The sequence below is a fragment of the Anopheles bellator genome, chromosome 2, assembly GCF_943735745.2.
Source record: "Anopheles bellator chromosome 2, idAnoBellAS_SP24_06.2, whole genome shotgun sequence".
Taxonomy (NCBI): Eukaryota; Metazoa; Arthropoda; class Insecta; order Diptera; family Culicidae; genus Anopheles; species Anopheles bellator.
The window spans coordinates 45,578,657-45,589,706 of record NC_071286.1 but is presented as its reverse complement, the minus strand read 5'-3'; the positions used below and the strand labels follow the sequence as shown (position 1 = coordinate 45,589,706).

Sequence of the window (11,050 nt, the reverse complement as noted above, 5' to 3'; positions counted from 1 at the left end):
AACGCACGTTCGAGTGTGTCTATCGCGTTGCAAGATTATAGCTCGTTGAAAAGAAGTCCCTTGTAATAATTTAAGCAGTTGTACATATAATCGATATGAAATGGAATTATGTTGCTGACCGTGAGGGTATGTTAAGTACAAACGTTGGGAAAACCATAATTTACGCCACCTTTATCGGTGAAAAAGAAAACAGGAAGCCGTTACAACGCAGGATGGCACAGCTCCAGTTTTCTCCGTATTCATTAATGTCCCAAAATGCTTAACGTTCCGTGCTGAACCGTGCATGGTTGCATTGTTGTACAATGTTTCACGTGTGCAGTCCCTCTGTAGTTGCACAAACCGGTTGAGGACGGTTAACCATTATTATACCTATATATTTTTTTAAATAAACACAATAACAAAATGGAAGCAGTTACAAACGTTGTTATTGTTTACTTTAAATGTTTTCTTTAGAGTAATGGTTGCGGTAGCAAAAACTAGAACCTGTGACATGATTTTGTGTTAAGAAACTTTTTATTTAAATCTTTGAAATGAAATTCACGAGAAAAAAATTAAAGTTACCACACGCTATGGAAGCGACGAACTTCTTATTTCCTGCCAAGTGACCACAAATTCTCATACCGTTGGAACAATCGAAATAATTCATGCAGGTCATTCATCGATTCGTTAACAAGAATCGATCCGTAACTTATGATAACCTAGAAAGGACACATCTGTTGCCCTAAGCTCTAACTCAACTCCCTGACACTCACTCCGACTCCGAGCCAGATACCGATTTACGGGAAATCGGCGATGCTTGCCGGCTACCCGACCCCGATCGGGATCTCGATCGAGATCCGGACCGAGATCTGGACCGCGATTGGCTCCGGGAACGGGACCCTCCATGCGCGCGACTTCCGCTACGACTACGGCTTCCACTATGGCGACTTCCGCTGCGGCTGCGGCTGTGGCTTCCACTATGGCGACTTCCGCTGCGGCTGCGGCTTCCACTGTGACGACTTCCACTGTGACGACTGCCACTACGACTGCGGCTTCCACTGTGACGACTTCCGCTACGTCCACGGCTGCCAGACTTCGACCGGCTACGCGATCTAGAACCACTACCCGATCTTGACCGTGATCTTGATCCAGAGCGTGACTTGGAACGCGAGCGGCGGCCCGACCCACTGGAATCCTCGTCATCCGAAGCGATGCGACGCTTATGTTTCTTGCCCTGGCCACCGTCTCCACCCGACTCGCCTCCACCCGATTCCTCGCCGCTCGCAATCTTCAACCGACTACGATCGCTATCGGATTCGCTTGTCGAGACGGTGGCCTTGGAAAGAATGCGGCTCTTCTGTTTCTGCGACAACCCTTCGTCCGCCCTTTGCCGCTTCTTTTGGCTCGCCCCGGCTCCGGCGCCCTTCTTCCTGCGCTTCCTACCGCCATCATCCTCTCCATCGCTCTCCGAATCACTCGCCGGCGCCTTCTCCTTCCGCTTACGATTGCCGCCCGTAGACTTGCGACCCTTCTTCTCGCCCTTCTCAACCTTTCGCCTGCGCTCCTCGCCACCGCTTCCACCCATCGCACCCTCGCCGCCACTCACGTCCGAGTCCGAAATGTAGTCCTTGCGTCCTCGGCCACCGCCTGGCTTCTTCTTCACTTCCGGTGGTGGTTCCGCGAAAAATAGTGCCCCCTTGGTCTTCTCCTTGTACTCCTGCCGCTTCTGGAGCATCTCCTCGTGGGCCTTCCGGCGCATCTCTTCCATTTTGCGCCTCTCGTCCGCTTGTCGGCGCTTGAATTCTTCCCGCTCCAGTTCCTGCTTCTGTCGCAGCAAACGTTCCTCTTCGTCGATCTTGCGTGCCCGTGACACGTGGTACTGTGCCTGCTGTAGCAGATCCTGGCACTGGTTTGCCTCACCCTCGGCAAGCGCGATGTTGTAGCGAGTCTTGTCACCGTGCACCGCCAGATAGGTGAAGTACTTGTGTGCCAATCCCAACTCATGGACCGCCTGCAAGACAACACTCAATACCGACTTTTCGTCGCGCAACACGAACGTTGCCAGTCGCTGCAAGACCAACGCTATGTTAAACAGCAGCACCGTGTCCTGCGGGGCGACACGTCGGGCTTTCAGCAGTGTCATTTTTGCCTCCTTCAGCCGGCCACCGCGAAAGTAGGCCCGGGCCAGATACTGCATCACCTCGACGTTGTTGTGACGGTAGAACTTCTTCAGACAGTTCTCGTACATCTGGATGGCGCTAACGTACTGCTTCTGCTCCACGTAGATGTGCGCAATGTTAATCCATACGTCACAGAAATCGGCCGTTGCTTCGCGCACTTGTGCGAAAATATCACGCGCCTCGATGATGCAGCCCCGGTGGGCCAGTACTGCTCCGATTCCGTTAGCTGCCCAGATGTTCTTCGGATCGTTACGCAGCACCTGTTTGTAGATGGCCAGTGCTTTCTCTTGGTGTTTCTTCTCCTTCTCCTTGTCGCGGTTCGGTTGGTGTAAGCTCTGAAGCCAGAAGTTACCGAGGGCGATCAGTGAATAAGCATCACTCGAAGTGGCCGGATTTTTGAGAATCGTTTCGAAATTCTTCTGACCGAGCGTCCACTGCATCTTGGCAAGATGCAGATTGCCGAGCAAAGATCGTGTGTCCGGGTTTTCCATGTTAATTTTCAGAGCGTCCTTGAAGAAATCGGATGCCACAAAAATCAAACCCTTGTCACGGGCCATACACCCGAGCCGAAGATAGCAGTCGATGTAGTTCGGGTGCTCCTTCAGAATGTCTTTGTACAGCTTGTCCGCCTTATCGAACACAGCCATCGCTTCGTAGAGACGGGCAAGATTGTAGGTCATCGAAACGGAGATCGAATCGTAGTACTGAGCATCGTGCTGTGCTTCTGCTTTAGCACACTCAATCGCTTGCTCCAGCTTGGCCATGGCCTCGTCCAGAAAGCCTAGCCGATAGTTGAGCGCGGCCACATTGTTCAGGATCTCGGGCGGTATATCTGCGTTTACCTTCTCGGTAAGAATGCTCGTCGCCGTACCGTACGCCTGTAGGGATCCGTTGGGGTCGTTTTGCTCAAGAATTTGTGCCAACTCAATCCACGCCTCGACATCTTCCGGCAGCTGGTCGGTCACCTTCCTAAGGTGGGTTTTGGCAATATCACGTTTCGACTGGGAGGACGAGGTGGCGTACAGCGAGCCAAGAATCTTCATCGTTTCGTAGTTGCCTGGTTGGGCTTTGAGTACTTTCTCGAAGCACTGGGCGGCCTGGAAAATAAAAACGTATTATGAAATAAATCTGGAAGAGCTACTCCACCGTCATCAATGTCCGTACGTTTTCAGAATCGCCCCGATAGATGTACATCTGGCCAAGACCGAAATGTGGCAGTACGAAATTTGCCGGGGCGAACTGCGTCGATTGGTAGTAGTACTGGAAAGCCTGGTCGTAGTCGTGTTGCACATGAAAGGCCCGCGCCAACTGGTAACAGCTTTCCGCTCGCATTGCTTCGTTTTCCGTGTTGTGGAACGCATGTAGCGCCAGATGCTGCACCTTGTTATAGTCTTTTTTGAAGAAGAAATGGTTCGCCAAATGATTCAGCACCATCGGGTTCGACGAATCAATGGTGTACGCCTTGGACAACATCTGCACTCCCATCCGGTTTGAGTCGGGTTCGTGGAGATTCAGTTTCAAAATGGCAAGCCCCACCAGCGCTCCAACGCACTGCGGCTCGAGATCCAGTGCCCGTTGAAACGCCAACTTCGCCTTTTCCTGGTTGTTCAGCTTCAGAAAGCAATGCCCCATGCCCAAACGTACCGCCGCCGGGCAGTTTGGGTTGGTACGAAGGGCCTTCTTATAGAAAGCGAGCGCACCGCGGTAGTCTTTCTTGTTGAAAGCGATACAAGCCTTGCCGAGCAGCGACGGAATATTAGACGGCGACTGGTTGAGCACGAAGTTAAACTGCGCATCGGCTTGGTCCATTTTGTCCCCCTCCAGCAAGCAAAAGTACGCCCGACCCAGAAGATGGTTTTGGTCGTACATTATGATCTTGTCGGCGGTCGTGTAGAGGAGGGTGGCCTTCATGAAGAGTTCACGTTTTTTGTCCTTCGACTTCTCACGGTTTGCCTCCTGCACGTAGTACGCGGCCAGCATATCGTACGCTCGCATTTGGTCCTTTTCAAAGTCGCGATAGTTGATGTTCGCGTCAACCCGCGAAGCTTCCAAGATCTTAATAAAGTCATCGGTTTTGTTTTGCTTGTAATACGCCAGCTGGAAGGTGGAGGTCGAAGAAAAACAATCTCAAGCAATGGTGATCTTTGCCATTTATTCAAATTCAACTTACCGCCACTGTGACCCAGGTGTTTAAAAGTGAACGCTCCTGTCTCAAGATGCCGAGCACCTCTTCGCCTTCGGGAAGTTGTTCCGGATCGAGCTCGATGACCTGGAACGGAAACAAAGTAAATAAAAGAAACAGTGCTTTCAAATATCTTTGAACTTCTACGCTCAAAAACAACATTATTTACCTCGTCCGTATCCCTGAGCGGGATTTCGATCGGTGCAGCCATTTTGCGGCCGTCCTTCGATGTCTGTCTCGGCGTCACGGAAAACTTTCAGCCGAAAAGCACGATGGCACAACGCCACGGTGCAAGACTGGTGCGTAATGGCACTGGTCCTTTTCTCCGTTGCTACTTAGTTGGTTCTATTGTACACTAAACCACAAAATTTCACCGAATTATTGTTATCAAACTTTGACTAGCAACGAAAGCAACAACCTCGCGAAATTTATCCACAGCGACAAAAGATCTGCTTTGATGCGCACATCAAACTGACAGCTGTCACCGTTGGCCGGCCGGTATAAAACAAACGGTCGGTGCAATGGTTAGAGTCGGCACGATTACCGGCACGTCGAGAGCGACATCTATATGTCAATGCGTTTTTGAATGTTCAAGAGAACCTCCAGAACCGTTGCCAGCGAACTTGGGCCCTAAAATACATTATCACTTTAGAACAGTATTCTCTTAACGGGTGGGACTTTAAATTATTTTCATTGAATTACAGTTAAATTTGTTACATTATGTATTGTTATGTCGATAGAATTAAGGAATAGGATTAAGCAATACGACACAGTTCCTCCAGAATAAAAAAAACTACAGTCAACGCAGTGTTTCATTTTTTTCGTACAACATATAAATGACTACAATAGTATGTAGCATTGTTTCACTGGAAACTTTTGAAACAATGTTTGAAAGAAATCTCTTATTTAAAATTCTTGGTTTAAAAGTTTGTAATTAAAAGATTCGAGAATAAAGATGAACCCATAGCTGAGTAATAAAGAAACCAATCTAGTACCGTTTTTTAAAAAACGGTTTGGTTCCGGTTATCCGTTAAAAGTTTATTTACCCGGGGAAAAACTTCAGCGATAATTAAAGCGGTGAAGGAGCGAATTCGACGAAATCCGGCCCGCTCGGGATGAAAAATGACACGTGATATGAAAATGAGTCACACCTCCATGCAAAACATAATCGAAAGGGATCTTGGATATGGTCCTTTTAAGATGCAGAGGATTCATGGATTATCTCTCAAAAATATTACCGACAGGGTTGCTAGATCTCGAATGCTCCTGAAGACGCACGCTGCTCACAACATAATTTTTTCGGACGAAAAATTGTTCACTTTAGAGGCATCCTTGAACAAGCAAATTGATCATGTCTATGGCGTAAGTCTTCGTTGTATACCAGCCAACAAAAGAGAGGTAGAGGTAGGATAAAATTGGGGTCTACAGGTCCCAAAATGCATCAGCTGTGATAGTTTGGGGAGCAATATCAGCAAAAGACAAACTACCACTGTTATTCATCGATCGGGTCTTGAAAATCAACAAGCAATACTATTTGGAAAACGTTATCAGAAGCTATTTGCTTCCTTGTGCCAAGGTACTTTTAGGAGATGAAGATTTTTGCTTTCAACACGATTCAGCACCTGCGCATAAAGCATTGGTTGTTCAGAAATGGTGCAAACAAAATTTGCCATGTTCCATCAGTTCCTCTGAATGGCCTTCATCGTTTTCCGATTTAAACACACTCGATTTTAATGTCTGGGGATACATGCTAGGAAAGTTAAGCAACGTAAAGCATATGAGTTTGGACATTTTTAAGAATCCTTTAATCAAAATCTGGGATGAAATGCCGCACAAAGTCGAGCGTGCGGCTTGTGATGCTTTTGAAAAGCGACTTCGGGCAAACACAAAGGCGAAAAATTTTAATTGAACTTAATACATTGTAAGTTTACTACTGTAACATGTTATTAACACAGCTAGAAGAGAGAAAAAAAATTCTTATTTTTATGACATAATTTAAGTGTATCACTTTCACGTTCACGAAATGTAGTTTTGTTTCGCCGATTATATATTATTTAATGAGTTTGATTTTCACGGAGCACGAACAAAGTAGTTCAATTACGTGAATTGTTGCCAGAAAGGTTAACACAAAACGAATCACAAATCGTTGAAATACTTATTTTGATACCTACTTCCATTCGCTACTAAAGATTATTGAATTACTTACGTTGGCGTTATAAATCCTCAAATATATTTCGCTTGCGTTTCCCAGTCATTTCACTTGTTTTATTCCGCTTCATTTCACTTTTATTTAATTTTTCGCATTGCGAATAGTGCAACCTCTCGCATCCGCGTCCGGATTGATATTAATTTTGATCTGAATGAATCTCAGCCTACTGAGACCTATCTGTGGTGGCATACGTGACTCTTTCTTCTATGATCAGCATAATCGCTCTCGATCGTCGCCCGGTTGGCGTGATCGCGTTTATGCTGCGTGCAATGTTTATATCAACTTCTGCTTTGCGCGCTTTACTCAGAAGATGGTCCCAATGGGTATTCGTTCTTTATTGTTTAACCTAACGCAATTGTTTTCCAAGAACAGCGGTCGCTCTGCTACATTGTTTCTCGGGTCTACCTTCTCCACAGATGCATTAAGCTGGTGCTGCATCCACCCAAAATCCAGAATTCTTTTGATGATTTTAAATTATTAAATGAAAATAAGACATGTAAAATCTAGTATATTTTAAGTACTGCTTGCTGAATCAACCACACAGCGATACCATTTTTTGTTGCATTTCTAACAAACGGCAACATTAACGCGTCTGCGTCGTTCTGAAACCGTAACCAATCGAATACCCATCTCATCTCTTCCCCCTTCGCAGCACGGTGTTAAGTGCTTTTTATTTGGCGTTAAATTTCGAAATCAATAGACTTAAAGCAAATAATGATGAGCGTTTGTAAGCGTGAGTCTCTCTCGTATTTGTCCGTCACGAGATGAGCGTCTGGATAGGGACCAAAGACAGTTGTTCTACTAGCGCTGGTCTCACGTCCTACATCCCTTCCGTTGCCCGTGGAAGGAACCTTCCTCGCCTCTTCCGCAACTCGTCCTAAAAGGACTCAGAAAGGCCTGCATCGGCCACTCCCTCTTCTGTTAACGAATGCGAATGACGTACTGCTACCTTCTTCCAACACGCCAAGCCGCTCTGAATGCGCAGGACACGCTTGCGCAGACACAATGCGCATCCTAGGTAGCAGCCGTGCCGCCGAGGATCGACAACGACATAAACGCCCCAAAGCCAAATCATCCATTGGATAGGCTCTCTCCCTGTTGCCAGTCAAGATGCCAGATTCAGTTCCTTTTTGGTCTACGTGGCATCATCTTTCCGGCCGTAAACTGCATCGTCTAAACTCTATTGTCCAGTCGATGCCGTTTTCAAGTGTCTCCAAAGTCACACTTCAGAATATTCTTTTTCGTGCTTTATTTTCTTCTTGCACCTCACCGAACTCACTGAAACAAAAATGGACATACAGCCTCGCCGACTGCTGGCAGCAATTATGTCAAATTAGAAACATAAAAGGCGATTTGTTGGCAGCAGAGAAAGAGAAACGATTAAAACCAATTATAAACCCGAATGGACACCGCTTTGGGACCTACGGGACAGAAAGGACCGTCGTCGGATTGAGGCGATGTCCTGGGCCTGGCCTCCGAGTGGTTTGGCATTTCTTTCTCCTCGGTTAGTTGCTGTTAAGTTGCTTTTTTTAAAGAATTTCTTTCAATAAAAGTCATCCTACATAAATCGACACGTACAACGAGGCAACATTGCAATGCGGCGAACATTGGCCGTCTCGTGCGCAAGCAATGCTTTCGGCGCGACAAAACCGAGCACATGCCACATGGACACATGGGCCAGGTGTTGCCAAAGACTTATGAAGAATAAAAAGAAGCATTTAACAATATCCATAGCCAAAGGCATGCTGCCGCACACTTCTAGTTGCGTCCAAGCCCGTGCCAACAACAATCGATCGATCGATTTGGGTGCCTCCAATTTGTGATCCTTTCGAGAGTGGCAGACAGCAGGGCAGTCACCACCGAATTCAGTAACAATCGGATGGCCGCCATTTTCGTTCGAGCACAATACGCAAACAAATGTTATTTCATTGCCGCGCAATTGGCATTTGAGCGGTATTCGGAGAGGATCATATTAATGCGTGAATGCTGAGGTAAGAAGTGTCGGAGTTTATTTACTGCTAAAACATGCAAACGAAGAAAGCTTGGCTGATATGAACGATTCACCATTCGTTGTAAACATTTTGTCCAATGCAATCAATAAAAAAGGATTAAACAAGAAAAAGAGTTTTTCGAAAAGCTCGCCAATATTACATTTAACTATATAGCATGACCATTAATAAATAAAAAAAAATCATTTCAATAAAGTATATATTTTTAGATTTCTATGTTCAAGTTTTCAAGTTCAAGTTATGTTCAAGATTACCGACCATAAATACGCCGACTTGACTCTTAAACATAGACTCTTAAACATACCTAGCATAATAATTTAAGTTCTTTTGCAACTTAATTAAAGTATTGATTTTTGTAATTTGACATCTTTAACTAAATACAACTTTAACTATCATATTTCAAGCGAAAACCCTTTAAAGATCAGTTTATCATTTCATAATTGCTTGATTGTGTAACTCAAACGTTTTTTTAAATTCCTGTGAAAGCTTTGATTGTCTGATAGGATTTTTTGATGTTTGATCGATTCCAAATTGGATTTGAACATTGAATAACCCACTACAATACAATATAGCCCAAATCCATATAAAATAACCAAATGAATAACCCAAACAACAATATAGAGATTCCTACAATCAAGGGATGACAAGAAGAATCAAGAGGATCGACTTTAGCCAGACGATCAGTAGTAACCAGTTCCGAAGCAGTGCTCATCGTGTTGGCACAGTTTGATCAATCACTAAAGATCGCGTCGTGGTAAAATAGCTATGTCTTAGTGGTTTTATTAAATATTTATGGGGACGATTGTGATGGCTATTTAGATGTGGTAAGAGGGGCGTAAAGAAAAAAACCTTTTGGAACCATTCTGAAAATTCAATGGAAAAAACAATCAATTGTGTCAATGGTTAACTCATTATGAATTGTGAATTTAACAGGTTAAACACAAAACCTAGGAGAGATGCAGAGACTAGGAAAATGTTTTTATTGAACAAAATTTGGTACCTACATCGTTTTCAACGCTTTGTGTATTAATGATATTCTTGAATTAAAACTTATGTGAAAAGATAGTCGATACGAGTCATAAAAAAACTTGTCATAAAAAAACTATTTTAGCAAAAACAATGATTAACAGGAAGGCCAAATTTATTTGGTTTTTTTTTAGTTTGCAGATCAAATCAAAGATCGAAAGTGTAACGATATTTGTATAATTGTGTAGAGTATTTGCAAAGTAATACATTTTCAAACATTCAGAAAAAAACATGGGAAAAAACCGAAGAATTTCAATTCCCTTCGCGATGTGATCATTCCCTTCAGCGATGTTAAAGTCATGCACAACCCTCTCCTGTCCGGCGTGTGAGAAACCAGAAACCGAGTGCTTCAGGCGCAACACAATTGGCCACTTAGTAGTCACCCAAACCGCTCTCGGAAGCCGCACTCGGGTGACATTGATATAGTGCTTAAGAAATTGTTTACCAAGAAGCGCTTAGCAGTAGAATAAAAAAATGCACCAAAGGAAATTCAGCCGGACGAAAAGAGTTGCAGCATATGCTCTTGCACACTGGGGTGACATTCCGTTAAGAGGTAGCCACTTGAGGAAATTTCGTCCGCTGGCCTCGAACGCAGACCTTTTCCCACAAAAGTCTCACACTCGCTCTTGTGGCGTATTTTCCTTTACTATTTTTCGGCTCTCCTGTCGGACATGTGCATAATTAATCAATATTTACAAAACATCGGCACCGAAATGCGAATAAAAATATGTTATTATGTTCGAAAACCGGCACGGCACGAGTATATCGGTTACATCCTGTGCCTTCTGTCCGGTCCCCGTGAATTCGAGAAACTCGATATCCCGCAAAGAGTCAACTTAATGTCAGCCCTACCGGTGACGATTATTGTCGCAGTGTGGTTCATTATCCAGGACTGCATAGTACCTAGAGAAGCACTCTTGAGGTCCCGATCAGTTCGTGATGATGCTGGTGGATTCAATCAAACACCATCGTTCCAGCATGCACAGGAAATAATCCACCAGTCTTGCCCAGTTTCGGTTCACTTCACCCAAAGCTATCTCGGCAAGACCACCGACGAACCGTGCGCACCTATTATTAACGATATTTAATCCAATAATTATGGTATCTGTGCAGGGTATTTATCAATAATCCTGGACCCTCTCTTTTCACACGACCCTCCGCCGCGAATTATGGTTTTCATTCGAGTAAGAAAAATTGAACTGAGTTCATTCGAGAATTGAGAAACTAGTTTTCGGAAAAACCACACGAGTTTGGACACCAATTTTGCATTCATCATTTTGTTTTGATTCAGTAAACAATAGAAGAACTTTGTTTTTAAACAGTGTCGCTCTAAAATTATTTCCTTGTTTTCATAGTTCATTTGTTTATATATCTTCAACAGTACAAAAAGTGCCTTTGGCAAAAATGACTAAGCACAAACATGTATTTAGAGCTACCCCATCTTTCAGTATGGTGGCTGTTTCGT

General features: G+C 44.6%; 1 protein-coding gene across 1 annotated transcript; it reads right to left on the bottom strand.

The window, feature by feature from the left end:
• Positions 1 to 599: 599 nt before the first annotated feature.
• On the bottom strand, positions 600 to 4,552 carry LOC131208470 (RNA polymerase-associated protein CTR9 homolog). The gene is made up of 5 exons (XM_058201235.1): positions 4,511 to 4,552; positions 4,330 to 4,428; positions 3,324 to 4,256; positions 1,275 to 3,256; positions 600 to 1,166 (listed from the first exon to the last, which is right to left on the bottom strand). The coding sequence occupies exons 1-5, from the start codon at positions 4,550 to 4,552 to the stop codon at positions 749 to 751; spliced, it is 3,474 nt and encodes a 1,157-aa protein (XP_058057218.1). The 3' UTR covers positions 600 to 748.
• Between the last annotated feature and the right edge of the window lie 6,498 nt (positions 4,553 to 11,050).

Coding starts and splice junctions, on each gene's coding strand:
- LOC131208470 (XM_058201235.1), bottom strand. CDS start 4,552: ATGGCTGCACCGATCGAAATCCCGCTCAGGGATACGGACGAG. Junction 4,429..4,510: donor CGCTCAGGGATACGGACGAG/GTAAATAATGTT, acceptor TTTCCGTTCCAG/GTCATCGAGCTCGATCCGGA. Junction 1,167..1,274: donor TCCGATAGCGATCGTAGTCG/GTTGAAGATTGC, acceptor CGAGGATTCCAG/TGGGTCGGGCCGCCGCTCGC.